Source organism: Chiloscyllium plagiosum, chromosome 1, assembly GCF_004010195.1.
Source record: "Chiloscyllium plagiosum isolate BGI_BamShark_2017 chromosome 1, ASM401019v2, whole genome shotgun sequence".
Classification (NCBI taxonomy): Eukaryota; Metazoa; Chordata; class Chondrichthyes; order Orectolobiformes; family Hemiscylliidae; genus Chiloscyllium; species Chiloscyllium plagiosum.
In genome coordinates, this window is record NC_057710.1 from 110,999,161 (window position 1) to 111,019,552 (window position 20,392).

Sequence of the window (20,392 nt, forward strand, 5' to 3'; positions counted from 1 at the left end):
ATCTGCAGTCATTGTTTTTAACCTCGTTGATTTAAACCCTCCCATAGCCAGAATATCCTTCCTCAGATAGACAGACAGTACTCCAGGTAAGGTCTCACCAAAGCCTTGTACAATTGCAGCATGACCTCTCCTGTACTCAAGTCCTCTTACTCTGAAGATCAACATACCATTTTGCCTTCTTTGCCCCATCCTGCACCTGCATGCTTAGTTTCAGCAAATGTGAACAAGAACACCCAGGTCTCATTGCACCTCCTCCTTCCACAATCTATTGCCATTCAGATCATAATTTGCCTTCTGTTTTTGCTAACAAATTGGATAACCTCACATTTATCTACTTTAGACTCAATTTGTCCCTTCACTCAACTCGTCCGAAGCATCTCTGCATCTTCATACAATTCACCTACCTACTCTGTTCTGTATTGGCCGAAAACTTGGAGGCATTACATTTAGTTCCCTCATTTAAATATTGTGAATAGCTTGCTCCAATCACTGATTTCTGTGATATAGTACTTGTCACTGTCTGCCACATGGAAAAAGATCTATTTATTCCTATACTTTATCTCCTGCCTGCCAACCAGTTCCCTTTCCAAGTACACTATCTCAAATTCCGCATCCTTTACTGTCACATGCTAATTTCTTCTCTAAAGCCTCTGAAATTCCAAGTAAACTGCATCCACTATGTCCTTTTATCAACTCTACTATTGCATCCACAAAACTTCCAGTTGATTTGCCAAAGTTGATATCGCTTTCATAAATCTATGCTAATTCTGCCCGATCTTGTCAGGTTTTCCAAGTGCTCTGCTATTAAATCTTTTATAACTGACTCGATCATATTCCCTACAACGGATTTTAAGCTAGTCCATCCTGTTTTCTCTCTGCCATCTGTTTTAAATAGTGGAGTGATAGGAGCTACCCTCCAATCCATAGAAAGATAGCCATCAATATATCTCTCTCCCAGTTTAGATATTTTCTGATGGTACAAATAGAGATAAAAAATGGAAGAGATGAGAATGTCGACTTGCTCATTCCCATTTTATTTTTTTGGTTAAAGGCAAATGACCCCTATAGAGCATTGTTCACTTCATAGATTGTGGCCAAAATAGACATTTACAAGGAGTTCTGCCTCTCTAACTGTAATATTTCAAAATAAATCCCTTGGAGTTTTCAAGAGCAAGACTGAAGCAGGAAACTGAACATTTCACATGCAATCCCCTGGTTTTTCATATTGACTGACATAAACTCTGATGATAATCTTTTTCCTCTTGTATTCTCTCTTGAATTTAGAAAGTGCAAGAACCTCTTTGAAAGATGCATGTTCAGGTTAAAAAAAACTAAAGCACAACAAAAATCCATTCTTTTACTCATCCCAAAAATATCTTTTATAAACAACGTTCAATTAATGTGACAAGTAAACATTAAACCAAATGTCAAGTACACAAATCAATTACATAAATGTTATTTATATGCATTTTTCTCCCTCTTATAACTTGACAAGTCTGGCTGTTACTTAGAAATTTCAGAGCACACCAAATCTCAATGTAAAATTCCCACTTGATCACCAAAATACCTGGTACAATAGGCTGGATTTTATAAAGGAGCAGAAGTAAACATACTGACAATATAACACTGCAATTGTAGGTAATTTGACAAGTTACATTGATTGGAATTTTTCAGATGGCAAACTGGTAAAACCGTAGATTGGCCAATGGATGGTGGGGGCCTTCCAGTGGGAAAGCTGGGGCAGACAGTAATTCCTCAATTAAAACCTACCACCTCCTCTTAGTTGCAAATACCAAAGGGCTACAGCTGCAGCTATAGGCCACTTAGTAGAGGGATTCTTCTTAAAGGTCTGGCAACTATTTATTATAAATTTGAGACTTGCCTTTGGAGATCACCTCTATCTTATTCCTTCTTATTCATCTGCTCTTATTGACAGTATCCACTTCTGTTTTGGTAAGCGGTTGATCTCCCAGAATAAACTGTCCTCTATTAGTTAGTCCAGACTTGGAAGTCTGCCTGTCGATCTAAATTGATCAAGGGTCTGGGAACCGGTCACTAATTAGCTGCATCCCCCATAACCTCCTTCTATATCCTTCTCCCATCAGCATTAGCAGATCACTAACCAGCATTTCACTCTAAAATCTAATAGAAATCCTAGGAAACCTATTGGATCTGGAAGGATTTGGAAACTGGATAGATTACAGCACACCAATATGGTTTCATTTCCTTTCTGCTTATTCCATTCTAGGTGATACTTTTCACCTAGGATTGCTATCCACAGAATGCAAATGAAAGAACTCGGTATAATCACTTTTTTCACAACAAGGGCTTTTTTTTTGTAGCACTTTCTAATAGATGGTGCTGTTACTCATAATCTCCAGGTAACCCGAGCTCATTGCAGATCATGTTTGACAATTGTAATGAATGTGATGTTACTGCAAACTTTTATGTTTAGCATTACTGCACACAGTTACCAGTTAGAGGCTTTCCAGTGGCTGGAATGTCATAATCTCACAGTAGCCAAACCACAAGTAGCTTACTGCACACGACACATTCCAGGAGTATGACTTTGGACAGATGTCCAGTGTACTGTGGTCAGGCTCTTCTTATGGAGCAAAACAAAAACAGCTTTACTTGCTTGCACAGACTGGTCAAGTAGAGAATGATACATGCTTATGTGATCCAAAGGTTTTTTCAGCATGCCTTTGTTGGAGAGGACTGTACTAATATAGTAACCACATGGGTCATAAATTTCTTCATGACAAATCCTTGGTACATAACAACTTTGAATTTGCAGTTAAATGTTCGTCAGGTGCTGTGCTGTTTGAGACATGTTGTACTGATATGGCATTCACTTGTTTTTACTGTTGTTTGGAAACACAGTTTAAATTCTGTAAGTGAGTGAGTTCTAAATAAATAGAATCTCTTTCATAGAGATTATTGTTGGCGTACAATTTGCATTTGAAATGCATCAATAAACTCTAATCATTATTCTCACATTGCTCATTCTCAAATCACTTCCAGCAGGGCAGGACTTTCACAACATTTCACAATTGGGGTTTTGCTAACAGTTTTCTGTTCCCAAAGGCTAAGCCTTCATCCTATTGCTAAGGGACAGGTGTAAGGCCTTCTTGACAAGGTAAACAACTTACACTGCATTTACTCTTAATATCCACTTCATTTTTAGATGATGGTAAATCTCAAGAAGGTTAGGCCACTACTTCTGGGAGTTCGCCCTCGAATCAAGCTGCTCATTTCATTAGACTGGCCAAGATCTGACTCAAGTTAGTACAATTAGTGCTGCTAATTGATTCCAGCATAGAGCTGAGAACTTTGCCAACCTTCAGGTAATTCTTCTTATTGTGTTGAAGATTGTTAGCTGTGCTAAATTAAGCCACTAAATAGACAAAGGCATTGCATCTCGTCATATCTCATTGTCAGTTAGCTCATCCTATAACAAGTGCACTTCCTATCAGCTAATTACTGTGCTGATAGTACAGACCATGATTGAAATGATCCACCATCCAGCTAAAGGTGATAGTACAGGAATTAAAATGAAAGGTAAGATAAAGTTCTAAACCCACACAACCCTGCACAAAGTGCTGAGCAAATCAAATTCTTGTCATTAAGTGGTTTTAACCAACGAGATGAAGGGCATTTTCTGAACTGAACACCCTTCACAAATCGAGTGTCTAGAGATTTTTTTGTATAATCTTACAAGCTACGTTACTGTTGTTCTGAGCAACTAAAATGCATCTGGTTTCTCTTCAGCTGGCCCTAGCAATGGGACATCTCCATTCCTGCTGCTTGCTTTGACAGTTTATGATAAACATATCACATTCTTTCACACATCGTAGAGCCAAAGCCAAGACATCCAATGGAGCTGGGGTCAACAAATATGACAGTTCCCACAAAGGATCACCGGCAGAGACTGAGAAACTAGATTCCACAAATTCTCTACGCTTGCTTTGTCTGCAGTGTACAAACTCACTGGAGGTAAAACGAGTCTGACCCCTAACCACCATTCTCTGCTGGAATCATCCATTATTCTGCAGAATCCTGGACCAAGTCTTTAGAGTACTTTGGGCTAAGGACTGTACTTCCAGCAATTCAATTCAAAAGTCTGAATTTCTGTGAATGTTCACTCTTTATGCTTCATGTTTATTTTACTTAGTCTGCAGTCAAAAGACCTGTTTGAACATCCTTGATTCCTTATGAGATGAAACATCATTTACACCTGCTTGTAAACAGCTTAACTCACTTCAATTTCACTTCAGTTTAAAATAAACTGACATGAGAGTGGAGATCTTGATGGGACAAACAAAAGAGTCCAATATAAACTCTATTAATGTAGTACACAGGTGTTTTGGTGGTTGAGAAATGTCCATCTTAACTTTTAAATGTCATTCTGATTTTTCAGGTATCATGATTTAGTTCAACAGGATGAAATAATGCCTGGCATTTGTGGTGAGTGGATCTGCAGGCAATCACCAATGGTAGAGGATTAGAGTAGCCTGAGATACTGCAGACTAATAGCTCCCCTTTGGTGGGTCTGGAGGAGACATATTGTTCAACTCATTCCACAATGAAACGAGAGATAAAAAATAGTTTTACCTAACATTTCTTGACCTTTCCTGAGTCCATGCTGGGCTGCTTGTTACTACTGGAAGCTCTGCAGCTCAGTGCAATCCATACAACAGAATGATGTGGGACCCTAATAACTTGATAGCTTTCCTGCAGAGCAAGGCCATTGTTTGTCTGTGGCAGAGATCAGACACTTCTCAAAAGCCAGGAATTACAATGCCAGCAGGAGGGAGTGTGGGTTGACTGCAGAGCTCTGATTTTAATTCCAACCAACACTGTTTTTCACTCCCACTCAATTCATGCCAAGCATGAAGGGTGAAAATTAGGGCTTTTGGTTAGGTTTTGTCCATCTTTCTTGCTCAGGTCTGAATAAGGTTCATTTGAACTTCAGCTAAGTCTTCTAAAGCAGGCCTTGAATAACATGCATCAAATAGTTAAGAAAACACCCATTAGCTTCTACGAAATCCTTATTTTACAACATTTTTGACTGAAAAGCTGTGGATTGAACACATTTACATCATACACTAAAAGAACAATCATAACATAACACAGTAGAGTCTTATCGTCTCCCACCCCCTCTCAGCACTACCTATACACTCACAAATGAGGCTTTTCTGGGTCCTATGTGGGCCAGAATGGAGGCAGGGAACTAGAAAGAAATGATGGCGATACTGTATATCTAGATCTCCCACCTCAGTTTCCAGTGTCATATATTTTCTTCAAGGGATCATGGGCCTCTGAACTCTCCTGTGCTTCCAAACAAACTTGTTCAGAGCTTATTAAAAACCTATCTCTCTGAAGGTTTTGCATTTTCCAGGTAGTGTTTTGGTGCTGCTTATTTTTGACCAGCTGAAGGAAGGCATGGACAAACTGACAGCCAATCATGGAGGACAGAGCTTTTTATAAAGACAAGTGTAATGGCTTTTCATTGGTGGAAGGTTTGAGTCCTTTGGATTTAAAGTTGCAACAGCCATCACAGATCAGGGAGGAGTCGAATTAGGAAATTTGCCAATTCAGGAGGTTGCTGCCCTCCTGGCATCATGTAGGCATCAGAACAGTGGGCACACTTATTTGGATACCATTTGGGAGACTGGGAGGAGTGTCCTGCAGTCAGTATCATTGTGAGGCAAACTGGAGGGCAGCATGGTGGCTCAGTGGTTAGCACTGCTACTTCACAGTGCCAGGGACCTGGGGTTCGGTTCCAACCTTGAGTGACTGTCTGTGCGAAGTTTGCACATGTTCCCTGTGTCTGCGTGGGTTTCCTCTGGGTGCTCCGGTTTCCTCCCACAATTCAAAAATATGCAGGTTAGGTGAATTGGCCATGCTAAATTGTGCATAGTGTTAGGTACATTAATCAGGGGGAAATGGGTCTGGGTGGGTTGCTCTTCGGAGGGTCAGTGTGGAGTTGTTGGGCCGAAGGGCCTTTTTTTAGACACTGTTGGGAATCTAATCTAATCTGAACACCAGGTAGTTGGAAATGGTTGCTACATCCTCAGATACTGAGGTGACTGAAAATAAGAAACAGTGGCCTTGATAGAGATAGCAATGGGCATCAGGAAGCTAAAGGACAGAAACCAAGATCACAAAGAGAGAGAAGGATCTACCCTGTAAATAAAATCTACAGACAGGGATGAAGAGATCTGCCGATGACTGAAAACCATTGGCAAAGGAGAATGCTATTTTCTACGCAGACGGTCATGACCATCTGTACGCTTGTCAGTGCAGATCTTTGTGGCACTGCACAGATAGATGCATACTGGTGCAATATCGAGAGGACAGATACTCCTCACTAAGTCTGGACAACTCATTAGATTTACAACTAATGGGAGACTCAGAATGCACTGGCTCTGATGCCTGAACAGGTCAGGGGGTGCCCTGCAGTACCCTCCTGTCAGGATCTCTGTCACTGTACTGGTCTGCTGAGCTCTTCAATAATATGGTCCTCCAGAGAATATCACAGAACTGATCAAGGAGGAATAAGAGATGAGTGAGGAAGATGCATTTGAGGTGGAGGATGAGAACACCAAATAGTGGGGTTCCCCTGTTGCATGTTGAGCTGACCTCCTCTTCCACCCTCAGATGGGCAGGATCTCTCTCCACTCCTTCCTAGATCCCAGACCTCTAACACTCCCTTGGCTCGGCTCAGTGATAGCAGCTGTGGGTGCCTGAATGAATTCTCTAATTTCACCCAACAAACCTGAACCTGGGAAACAATTCATCTCTCCCAATGATTAAAACCACACAAATTCATCTGTACACTGATAAGACAGAACTACACTGAATTGCTAAAAACAATTACTCCAGATTGGGAATGAACAAATAGATATATTGTACCCTTCTGAGATGGGCGATAGGAAGGTTCTGTGAACTGATTCATGAACAGCCCAGCCTCAATTGCAGGCTGCCTGTCACCTTCTCATTAAAAAGGACTCAGCTGTCAGCAAGCCCAAGAGACACAGGGTGTGGGCAACAACACAAATTAAGTTCATTGGATGGGTGATCACAGTCAGGGGAGCTGGGAGAAATATTAGGACACAAAAGTTCTAAGGTTTCTTTGTGGGACCTATCTCCTACTCCTCTTGGGATACAAGAAACTAAAAAGAAAAGAAACTTTGCTGGGTTTCTTAACTGGCTTTGCTAGCAGACTGTGTCTAACAGAGAAGGCCTCAATAATAGCCCATTCAGGTCTCAGTCAGACAACTGATGGAACCCAATTGATATACTAAAAGAGAACTTCGCTGGCTTGATTTAAAATCACAGTTGGCTAACTGGATTGGGAAAATAGTACATATGTTCCCTGTCCAATGTCCTTTTCATCTGACCCCTGTCCTTGGTTTCACTCGGGCAAGGGAGTTAAAATGGAGGCTATAAGCAGTTTTCGGAAATTGAAGAACAATCGTTAAATGTTGTGTAGTTTCTTTCCACAAACTGTTTCACAGGAATTGGTTAAACATACTTACAGTAACTGCAGAGAGAAGAGTCCCTCAAAAAGGCCTTTAGGCAGCTCTGTGATTTTATTTCCATATAACACGCTGTGTGGGAATGAAGTAAGAAACCATGAGTTAAAATCTACATTGAAACAATAATATTCATTTTACGCCTATTATCCCCACCTCTTTAAAAGACTTGTGGTGATTCACATCACAAAATTATTTTAATTCAAAGCAAAATACTGTAAATGCTGAAAATGTGAAATGAGCACAGAGAATTAGTGATTTTTGAGAAGATTTGTAGCTCAGGTTGATAAGTCTGTAAGTTAGCTCGCTGAGCTTGAAGGTTTGTTATCAGATGTTTTGTCACCATACTAGGAAACATCATCAGTGAGAGTCTCTGCTCTCACTAGTCTCCATACACACAGACAAAGAAGAACACCACTTTGACTGGGACAACACACACATCCTAGAACAGACGAAACAAGATTTAAAAGGATGTTGCCCGGGATGGAGGATGTAAGCTATAGGGAGAGGTTGAATAGTGGGGCTGTTTTCCCTGGAGCATCGAAGGCTGATGGGTGACCTTATTAGAGGTTTATAAAATCATGAGGGGAATGGATAGGATAAATAGACAAAGTCTCTTCCCTGGGTGGGGGAGTCCAGAACTAGAGCGTGAGAAGGGAAAGATTAAAAAAGACCCAGGGGTCAACTTTTTCACGCAGAGGATGGTACATGTATGGCATGAGCTGCCAGAGGAGGTGGTGGAGGCTAGTATGATTGCAACATTTAAAAGGCATCTGGTTGGGTATATCAATAGGAAGGCTTTGGAGGGATATGGGTCGGGTGCTGGCAGGTGGGACTAGATTGGGTTGGCAGATCTGGCCAGCATGGACGAGTTGGACCGTTGGGTCTGTTTCTGTGCTGTACACCTCTAAGAGAATTCTTAGAGACATGGCATTCTAACCAAAACTCCATCAATAAACACATCAACTTAGATCCTATCTATCTTCCCTTGAACAAAAAACAGAAATGCCATCACCAATCTTAAGAAACCAAGACCTATAATAGAGAGGCGGGACATACCACCAGCGCTTCACCAGAGACTCTCACTGATGCTGTTACCTAGTGTGGTGACAAAAACATCTGAAAACAAACCTTCAAACTCAGTGAGCTAACTTACAGACTTAACACAGAGAATGCTGGAGAAACTCAGTCGATCTGGCAGCATCTGTGGAGACAGAAACAGAGTTAATAATTCAAATCCAATTCAGAACTCTTCAGAAGAAGAATCCTCTTAGACTCAAAACATTAACTGTTTGTCTCTCAACTATTTTCATTCATTCACTACATTCCAAGTAAGAGATTATCAGGAATTAGGCGTCAATGCTAAAGGCAAAGCTGATATTTATCATTCATTACAGGTTGCCCTGGGTCACGGGGATAAATCCCCTCCTTGAACCACTGTCGTCTATAGGCTTTGTGGTAGAATGATGCAAATAGGTAGCTTACTAGGCGGATTGTAGATTGGAAACATAGATGGGCAGAATTTGATCAGCTCCTGTTGTTAGGTCCCATAGGATTCATCGGGTTGCCTTCCCTTTGCCTACCTGGCTGCCTCCTACCTCTCTCAGGTTTTACAGAGGATGGGCAAGATCGAGATTGCTCAGCCACCCTTGCCTGGTCCTTAAATGGCTAATTCATAGTCACTTCCAACCTAGCTGCAATTTTACAGCTGTTGAGAGCAAATCAAGGACGAGGGGACACTCAGCAGGTTAGCCTGCTCAGGCTTTGGGCAGGAAAGGACGAACAGGGCCAGAGATCACCAAAGGACCGCTCCATGCACTGCCATCCTTTCCAAGTACACCCTTCGCCTGTCATACCTCCTACTTCTGCCTCCCCACTACAAATGTTGGGCTTTTGTACAAGTGCACCCTTCTCCTAAAACATTTACGAGTGTCCTGGAGCCCTCAACATTTAGATTCAGGGACTAGGTATATTCCCTGCAGTGGCCACTGTTTCTGGTGTCATTGATGGGAGTACAGACCTTCTAGTTAATCAGATCACTGACTGAAAATTTCTGAGATGAGCCATCCATGAGGGGCAGAAGTCCCAACTACAGCCATGAAGTAACTGGCTATGACTTAAGTAAGATTGGTTTTAAGAGCAGCACTGAACAAATTTCACAGGTATCAACCTTACCATATTTCCAAAATTACATTTAATGAAATACAAATTTTGAAAAGCTTCAGGACGGGATTGTGCTCATAACCTCTTATTAGTCTAGGCATTTGCATTATTAGTTCAGAAACGTAACAACTAACTACAGTAAGTAATAATGTTATAGTAACTTAATTGAACCAAAGAATGGAATCAAGTTTAAAGAGTTATCTGTGTGTAGATGTGAACTAGTCTGAAAATTTTAACACATTATAATAGTAATCTCTCCTACACAGCCCAAACTTCAGTGTTATCTGCCAGAATCACTTAAAAACTGAAATTTGAAGTGGCCTTTAACTGATGGGGCATTTTCACTTGTCCACACATGTGATATTTGTTGGTCCTTCACAAGTTTGCAAATACTGAGACATCACTGAACCCTAGTCACGCGGAAAAGGGTTCAAAGGAGTGTGGGATAGCAATGGGTAGCTTTGAAAGTTGTTGACTTTCTGTTAGTGTTCCAGGTATTGTTCTGAAAGAAAACCAGTGCAAAGTTGTGTATTGAACGTGATGCATAGCGAGGCCCTGTTGGTAATAATTATTGCATTGTCTGGTTATAGTCCCTAACTGTGGCTTTGTTCTGAAGTGTAAATCAGCTTCTCTGTTATAATTCTGTGTTTTCAGCTTGACATTCAGATTCAATATAAAATATGACTATGTGATGGTGGTAAGCTTTATAGTCTGTCAACGTGCAATGATATTGTGAACGTTTTTGAGTTTGGGGTTTGAAAAAGACATTCTATTAGCTGCTTTATTGTTAAACAATCCTAAATTGAAGTATCATGATCTTTTCGCATGAGCAACTTGAGACAAATTAAATAGAACATGGATTTAAACTTTATACATAGCCTCCAGAGTTCCATATTACTACCTTCACTGCTACAAAACTAAAACTCCAAGCTTGAGTTGCAGTATTATAATATTGTCCTATACAATCTAAACTGCAATATCACATAATACAGCGCTCTTTCTTACATACTCCAATCTTTTTTAACCATCCTAATTTAGCTGAAGTCTAATCACTGTGACAGTCCAGTGACTAAACTCTCTCCCTGCAGTGATTAAATAGGAGGGATCAATCAATTAGACTTTTGATAAAATGTCTTTTATAAAGAAATGTCTCATTAATTAAAACTCAGATGATGGTATTTAATAGAAGCTAATCTTAAAGTTTTGAAAGAAAACTGTTAAATCGAATTAAACAATCTTGTCCTTCAATGCAAACATTCTAAAATGGTTAGAGTAGCTTTGAAGATTAGTTATATTATCATTAGTTTACAAAGGAGAATATCATTTCGCTAAGGCTAGGCAGCAAATTGTCACTTCAGGGATAATCGAATATTACACACAACAAAAAGAGATTGATCCCTGTTTTTTTTTGATGAACGAGCAGTAGTTTAAAGGCCTTGTCAGCTATAGATTGGAATATGGTCACAGATTACAGGCATTGAATAATGAACAAAAATAAATAATAAAGAAAGCACTAGGTCTCCAAGGCTTATTTACAGTTTGTTTTTTCTTTGTGGGTGTCGATTAACTTTTACAAAACATCAAAGTGGCTGTTTGTGGTCCCTGTGAAACTTTTGCAGAAGGAAATATCGGCCCACAAGCCACATCCGCCTCGGTCTTGCCTCATTCATGCAATTTCACCAGTAATATCCATAAATATAATTTGCAATTGCCTGCAATATGTGCTAGCATAATTTGAAAATGTGGCAACTTAACTTTTGGCGTTTTGTGAAAAAGATCAAAACCATATGTAGTTTGAATTGATGCATTTTTGGTTTATTGAGTTGTTTCTAACATTTAAACCCTACTAGAAATGCAGCCAAGGCTCTTTACATCTCTGGCAGGGTAGGAGATGGCCTAATGGCACTATCACTGGACTGTTCAACTAGAGACCCAGGTAATGTCCTGGCAACCTTGGTTTGAATCCGCAGTGGCAGAAAGTGGAATCTGATTTTGCTAACTATCTGGAAATAAGAGTCCAATGATGACCATGACACCATTGATGATTGTTGGAAAAAACATCTTGTCTTACTAATGTTCTTTAGGGAAGGAAACTGTTGTCTGTACTTGATCTGGCCTACATGTGACTCCACATCTACAGCAATGTGTTTGACTCTGAACTGCCCGCTGGACAGTTTAGGGATGGGTAATAAATGCTGGCCTGACCACTGATGTCCACAGTGAAGCAGTTTTGGGTCCAGTATCTAAAGAAGGATGTGCTGGTTTGGAGAGTCCAGAGGAGGTTTACAATAATGATCTCAGGGATGAAGTCAAAAATCACACAACACCACAACTGATTTCAAATAAATCTGTTGGACTGTAACCTTGTGTCGTGTGATTTTTGACTTTGTCCAGGCCAGTCCAATACCAGCACCTCCACCTCAGGAATGAAGAGCTTGTCATATCAGGAGGGGTTGAGGACTCTGGGCCTGTGCTCAATGCACGTAAGAAGAATGAGGAGGGATCTCATTGAAACTGGATAGAGTGGACATGGCGAAGATGTTTATACTAGTAGGAGAGACGAGGACCTGAGGGCACAGCCTCAGCGTGAAGGGACGACCGTTCAGAACCGAGCTTTGGAGAAATTTCTTGAATCAGAGGGTGGTGAATCTGAGGGATTCATTACTGCAAAAGGTGGTGTAGACCAAGTCATTGAGTATATTTAAGACAGAGATATGTAGGTTCTTGATTAGTAAGTTGGCAGGTGAATGACGTTGAGAAACACATCAGCTATGATCAAATGGTGGGACAGATTTGACGGGATGAATGCCTAGTTCTGTTCCTATATTTTATAGTCTTCTGGTCGCATCCTGCAAATGAATGAGAAAAGAAAATCTGAAATCCTTGTGAAACTGTGTGACCTATTGACAGAATGGGGCTGGTCATACAGCAAACTGTTTAAAGCAGCATGGCACCGTAATAGGGGCATTTAAAACCTGTTGCCTCTTTGGAAATAGTCCAGGCATCCTGCACTCAAAACAAAGAAATGTAGTGTCCTGTATCATAGATAATAAATAGAGAGGCTCTGCCTGGAATAATCATTGCTTTATTTGGTTATAATCCCAAACTAATTTTGGTTTTGGCCTGTCCAATTTCATTTCCAACAAGGAAGGAAGATGTTGACATGTAACTGGTCAACTTCTCTGTAAGTTCAAGGGGCAGTAAAACTGGAGTTAGCAATAGAACGGGCTGAGAAGGAGTTTTATCACCACGGTGCTAGGAGAGATTGTTTGGAAGGGTGGCACAGCATTCAGCCCAGCAAATAGATCTCATTCCAAGAATCTACAAATCCATCTACTACAGCATTTCAAAAAGAAATTGTGAAATCACCAAACCCACCAAAATTAGTTTGATTAATGGCAAGGACTGCCACAAAGGAAGCCAATCTGACATCCCTTAAACAAGCTGATCACAGGTGGGGCTGCACCAATCCTGGAACACAAGGGTAAGGTGAACCCTAATTACACCTAATTGACATCAATGCTTGAGGTATCTTTGAGTCAGATGGAAAAGTATGATACTAAACCTTTTTCTACTCTATTCTATTTTATACAATGACAAAAATGTAACACCTGCGATGATTTTGCAAAAATCGAGGTATTAAGAATTGTGGGTAAAACAGCAGCTACTGTATAGCAATAATAAAAAGTGGGCTGCACTGTCTTTCACAAGGTATCACACAAAGACAAGAGTTCATTAGAATTGGAGTATGGTTACAGCAGAAAAAGAGGCTATTCGGCCTAACATAACAATGTTGGCCCTCTGGAGGTGCTGTTCACTGAATGCCACCCCCCTTCATACACTTCCCCGGAGCCCTGCATTTTTTTTTCTTTTCAGAAAACAATCCAGTTCCTTTTTGAAACCCTCATTGCCTGACAGTCTGACAGAGGCAGCATCAATCTGTTCCAAAACCAAGCTTGCAGTTCATGTAAAAGGTTTTTTCTCATGTTGCTACTGCTTCTTTTGCCAATCAAACATGCGTCCTCCTTCCACCAATAGGCACAGTTTTTCCCCATCTACTTTGACCAGACCCCTCAACAATATATCCTTCCTCGGTGACCACAATGGTCATTTGCAACAGAAGGCCAGTGATATGATGTCACTTGTCCCCAAAGTCACCACCGCCAATGTCGGATTGTCTTTCTTGAAGGCGAACCTATGGAAAGCGAGTGGCCTGGATGGACACCCTGGCTGTCAGATCCTGCATGGACCAGCTGGCGGGAGTATTTGCAGACATCTCTACCCTCTCCTTACCATAAATCTGCTTCAAGGAGACCACTATCAGCCTGGTGCCAAAGCAGGCAACATGCATTAATGAATGCTGCCTGATGGCTCTGACAGCCATCATTATGAAGTGCTTTGAGAGGTTAGTAATGGCACATGTCGACTCCAGCCTCCCAGATTGCTTTGATCCACCACAATTCACATACTGTCGCAACAGGTCCACAGCAGATGCCATCTTCCTAGTCCTACACTCATCCCTGGAACATCTGGATAGCAATGACACCTGCTGTTGACTTTAGCACCATCTTAAACATCATAATTTAAACAAAAATCATCACCAAACTCCAAGACCTAGGACATTGCTTGTCAACTACAACTGGATCCGCAACTTCCTAACTCGCAGACCGCAATCAGTAAGGACAGGCGACTACACCTCCTTTACAATAATTCTCAACACTGCTGCTCCACAAGGCTGGGTACTCAGCCCCTTACTATACTCTTCCTACACTCACAATTGTGTGGCCAAATTTAGCACTAACTCGATTTACAAACTTGCCGAAAACACCACCATAGTGGATTTGATCTCAAACAATAATGAGACAGAATATAAGCAAGAGATAGGCAGCTTAGTTGCATGAGTGAAGACAATAGTCTCTCCCTCAGTGTCAGCAAAACGAAGGAGCTGGTGATTTTCTTCAGGAAGCGGAGTGAAGGACATGCCCCAGTCTGTATGGATGGGGCTGAGGTGGAGGTGGTCGAGAGCTTCGAGTGCCTAGGAGCAATCACCAGCCCATCAGCAATCTGTCCTGGTTATCAACATTGAAGCTACAGTCAAGAAAGCACATCTCTGCCTCTAACTCCGCACAACATTAAGGCAATTTGGCATGTCCACAATGACTCTTACCAATTTTTATCGATGCACCATAGAAAGCTTCCTATCTGGATACATTAGAGCTTGGTACAGCAACTGATCTGCCCAAGACCACAAAAAATTACAGAGAATTGTGAATGTAGCCCAGTCCATCACGAAAACCAGCTTTCCTTCCATTGACTCTGTCCGGAATTTTTGCTGCCTCGGGAAAGCAGCCAACATAATCAAAGACCCCTCCCACCCTGGTTATACTCTATTCCACCTTCTTCCATTGGGCAGAAAATACAGAAGTTTGAAAACATTGACCAACAGATTTAAGAACATCTTCTTCCCTGTTCTTACCCGACTTATGACTGGATCTCTCATATTTTTCTCTGTACCTTCTCTGTCACTCTAACACTGTATTCTGCATTCTGTTCTATTACCCTGATATACTTATGTTAAAGTATGATTTGTCTGATTAGCACACAAAACAATACTTTTCACTGTATCTCAGTACATGTGACAATAATAAATCAAATCAAATCAAATCAAACTGTTATTTTGAAGACTTCTATTAAAACTCCATCTCTTCTCAAACAAAATGATTCTTAAATTACCTAATCTATCTACACAACTGAAGTTCTTCATCTTGCATACTTAGCATGGCCCCAGTTCTGCTGTAAGATATATAAGGCTGCTTTGTAAAATTAGTACAACAAGGATGTCTAATCATATTGCCATGTAAGAACTTGAAATAATCCTCGTTAGTATGCTTGAATTATTGGTCAGTGCATTGATTATGGGAGTTGGGAGGTCATGTTGTGACTGTACAGGATATTGGTTAGATCACTACTGGAATATTGCATGTAATTTTGGTCTCCCTGCTATAAGAAGGATATTGTGAAACTTGAAAGGGTTCAGAAAAGATTTACAAGGATGTTGCCAGGCTTGGACGGTTTGAGCTACAGGGAGAGGCTGAATACGCTGGGGCTGCTTTCCCTGGAGCATAACAGGCTGAGGGGTGACCTTATAGAGGTTTATTAAATCGTGAGGGACATGGATAGGGTAAATAGACAAGGTCTTTTCCCCAGGGTGGGAGAGTCCAAAACGAGAGGGCATAGGTTTAAGGTGAGAGGGGAAAGATTTAAAAGGGACCTAGGGGGCAACTTTTCCACGGAGAAGGTGGTGCATGTGTAGAATGCACTGCCGGAGGAAGTGGTGGAGACTGGTACAATTACAGCATTTAAAAGGCATGTGGGTAGGTATATGAACAGAAAGGGTTGAGAGGGATATGGGACAAATACTGGCAAGTGGGACTACATTAGGTTGGGGTATCTAGTTGGCATGGACAAGTTGGACCGAAGGGTCTGTTTCCATGCTGTACGTTTCCATGACTGTCCTGGCTGCATCACTTGAAGGTTAGACAAGCCCTAAAATGGTAATCTAGAGTTGATTTCTTTGCAACTAATTTTAGCAGCACTCACAAGTTGAACAGGTTTTAACCAACAAACTACTCTTAACTGTGCAGCTTTTCAATGACTGTACATACAGGAGACCTGACAAACCTGACATAGCCACAACTGTCAATCAGCTCAGATTGAAGACTTTACCCGCATATAAATAAATGAGCAATTATCATGCTTCATTAAAATTTTAACAAGTAAATTGTTTTTTTAAGAACATTAAAAAATTGGTATGGAAATGCAAGTGTTGGGCCCAACTTCCTGGCCTGCAATCGTGTGGGTGAACCGCAAAGACAGTGATTCATTCAGGCCTGCCACAGTGGACTGTGCTGACATCATGCAGAGATTTGGATCTCAGCTGTATGCACTTACGGAAGTGGCAGGAAGTGGTCAGGCAACTGTCCATGGAAAATGGAGGAAGGAAAACTTGGAGGGAAAGTCAAACCCATCAGTTTTTTGCAGATGCAACTAACTCATGCAAAAACATGGCCAATGGATCATGAATGATTAGAAAATAGAACCAAGGCACAAGCCAATGTATGATCAGGTCATTCACTAACAATGGATAGCCTACTCATATTCCTTTGGCTAAGTTGATTTCAGAGGGGTATGGCTCTATCTTTTCCTTTTCTAATAGTATTTTATCACTTTCACAAGATGTCTTCTCATTTGCTCTATCTCTGTTGCTATCCCTATCCATTTGACATCTGTCTGAATGCTTTCAGTGCATGCAATTCATCTTTGTCTTCTTCACTCTTTGCAACATGTCTTACTAAGAGGAGAAATCTTTCCAGCATACGGCGATTGTGTTTCCCTTGTTTAGACAAGCTCCAGGGTTTGGTGGCTCGCCGTGCATTTGTACACTTTAACATTCAAATCAACAGATTCAAAATGTAAGAATATAATTTTCCATCATGGAAAATGGAAATCTACTGATCCTATTGGGCACTGTCTGCTTTACCTTTTCGACATTGGGTGAACAGAATCAAATTAGATTAGATTAGATTCCCTACAGTGTGGATATAGGCTCTTTGGCCTAACAAGTCCACACCGACCCTCCGAAGAGTAACCCACCCAGACCCATTCCCCTACCCTATATTTACCCCTGACTAACGCACCTAACACTACGGGCAATTTGGCATGGCCAATTCACCTGACCAGCACATCTTTGGATTGTGGGAGGAAACCGGAGCACCCAGAGGAAACCCACACAGACGGGGAGAATGTGCAAGATCCACACAGGCAGTCACCCGAGGCTGGAATAGAACCCAGGTCCCTGGTGCTGTCAGGGAGCAGTGCTAACTACTGAGCTACCGTGTGACAAAAGGTTAATGAGCCCTAGTCCTAAAGGAAAAGGGAGAGAGAAAGGTAAATAAAAAAAAGACTACTGTTCCAAAATGGAGCTCACACTAACGTGTGCTGCCACCAGTTGCTTTTCATGTTAGCATGTGTAAAATTCCCCTAAACCTCAGGCACCAGCTTCACTTAGACAATGTGGCTACAACATTGCTAAAGTTATTTATGGAAGTTTTGAACTTTTGCTGGAAAATTCCTTTTGGTTTACCCGAACATAGAACAAGCAAAGCTGCTCTCACGTCCTGGTGAAACATAAAAGTGTACTGTGTAATTTAGGCCTTCCTCCTCTCCCACACACCCATGGACCCAGACTTACACACTGTGTTTGATTTCTTAATGTCTATATATGTGTGCTGTAATGAAAACTTTGTGACAAATATGTTTAGTTAGGGCTAAATGGAGAACCAAAAAATGGTAATTAAAATGAAAATACCTATCTTAGTGCAATTGCTGTTGAACCCATATGTAATTTGGAGTCTAGTTGATATATGTCATTTGTATACATTTTGTGTTACAATATCAAGGCAATTTAAAATGCACAACTGGCAGACTTTTTTTTGACATGTTTAACAAGTTTGACATATAATGAGGAAAATGAGTTACACTCAAAACAAGTAAACTCAAGCAGTCCTACAAATTCTGAAGAAACTTACAGGGAATTAAGTGACCTCAGTCCCTGGAAAGCATCTGGTGCAATTTCTGAAATGTGATTGTTGCTCAGGTCTCTGAAAAGAAAACAGTGTATTTGTAAGTTAAACAAATGTAAACGGCCACCTTAAAAAGGCACACAACTGGCTCACACGTACTGAACACTTTCCATTCTCTCTTGTGTGTTTTTTCTGTGTTCAAGACAGACTGGTCAAGGAGACAGCAAGGTCAAGAACTATCTTTAGGCTTGGACTTCTTCAATACAGTGTTTATTACGTCCTAAGGTTGAATACTACAATACATGCTATTGAGAAAAATGTAGTAGGCTCCAATTTTACTGTTATATTATAGAAGAACTATTCCACAAACTATACTTTCTAATGCCAGTTTTTCTATTCCACTTGCTTCTCCGCACATGTTTCTTTCATTCACATGGCTCGACTTCAGATATCTGCTCTTCCGTTTACTTAATTCTGTCAGCATTGTACTATATATACCCAGTGAGAAGCACCTCTATGACACCATCACAAGATTGCTCTACAGTCCAAAGGTCCTTACACAACAGGCACTACCAACGCCTTAAATCTGTTTTGCATTAACTTTTTTCAGTTTTTCAGCAAGGTACTTATTGGACTGGCACCAAACATTTGGAGAATGTCCCAATCTCCAAAGCAGCTGACTATCTGCTTGGCTGGCATCTCCAAGAGTCCCAGCAGCAACAGAACCTTAATGATGGGCACTACTGGGAAAAAGAAAACATGGATTCCAGAGAGGGGTAAGTCAGAGATATTAGGTGGGGAGAGAGATCAGGGAGCCTAGGGAGGAAGACAGAATTTAGAAACCTTCAGAAAGGAACAAAGTGGGTAACATTTCAGAGAGATTTGCCCCCCCAATGTGCATGAGCCAGGGCACCCCCTGAATGATGTTCCCCTCCCCTATCCTTCTTGCCTTTGTCACAGTCGTTTAAAAGAAACAGCTTTTATTCTCTCACCTACCTACGACTGCTTGGTGTTTTACAACAATGGAAGGAGATTCAAGCTTTAAGCGTGTAATAAATAGCTTTGCAAGATTCTCTAGAGGTTTAAGGCTGAGTGAGATTAGTGGGTGCATTACCGATCCTGTGTATCATGGGGAATGGGTTAGGCATGAACAAGAAAGCAGTGAGATAGCCTCCTGAGCGATTTACTCAATAAACACACCTGGTAGGGATGGAGGTCACAAACTCCACTCCCAGGAATTCTTAGATACTATCTTCTGGGGTCTTGGATATCCACTCTCACCATGTTAAGCATAAATTACTCAAAACTTCTGAGCAACAAGATGGTTGTCTCAGTGTGTGAGGCTTTTGTTTCTAGGGAGACCAGTACCTCAGGGTGTTATTATGCAATGACTGGAATAGAAGGATGGAGGAAATTTCGGATGAAGAACCTGCATCAGCAAGTTGAGGAATCCGGGTTGAGGAATGGATTCTGGTCCCAGTGAAGGTTTTGCAAATGGTGGGAAGCAGATTTACTTGAATGACCAGAGCACAGGATGCCTTGTCCTGCTGGTCTACAAATAGTTTTAAAAAGGCACTTGACCACAGGATTCAACCAGTTTCATCATACATCTATGTATTGTATTCCAATCTCTCGAAACAGAGGGTGCAGCCATTAAATGTAAAAGGTAAAATTTGAGGCATGAGCTTAATTATCATATTTAAATTACCTTGAGATGAAGTTCATTGTCTATTCCCTAAAGCCTATCTCCATAAAAAACAGAAAACAGGAACATGTTAAAGCTAAGTTCATAGTTTTTAAAATATTAAACTAAACCTATCCTGAGTAGGCTCATGTGAAGAAACCCTCTTGAGCAAATGATCAAGGGCCTTTTGGCATCTTTAAGTGCATGAGGTGGGAGAGAAGAGATATAAAATGGGAAGGTCTTTAGGAAAGCAATGAAGGTGTTCAATCCCATAAATGTTCATCATTAAAAATCACACAACACCAGGTTATAGTCTAACAGGTTTCTTTGGACTATGACCTGGTGTTGGGTGATTTTTAACTTTGTCTGACCCAGTCCAACACCGGTATTTCCACATCATTAATTTTCATGAACGATACGCA

The 20,392-nt window shown here is 41.0% G+C and overlaps 1 protein-coding gene across 1 annotated transcript in view; it reads right to left on the reverse strand.

Annotated features, from left to right (window-relative positions):
• slit2 (slit homolog 2 (Drosophila)) overlaps positions 1–20,392 on the reverse strand; it is a 457,736-nt gene that overhangs the window by 145,997 nt on the left and 291,347 nt on the right. The window contains exons 11-12 of the mRNA XM_043700598.1: positions 18,293–18,364; positions 7,545–7,616 (exon numbers count right to left, since the gene is read on the reverse strand). Coding sequence (XP_043556533.1) covers positions 7,545–7,616; positions 18,293–18,364 — 144 coding nt within the window. The remainder of the gene's footprint in view (positions 1–7,544; positions 7,617–18,292; positions 18,365–20,392) is intronic.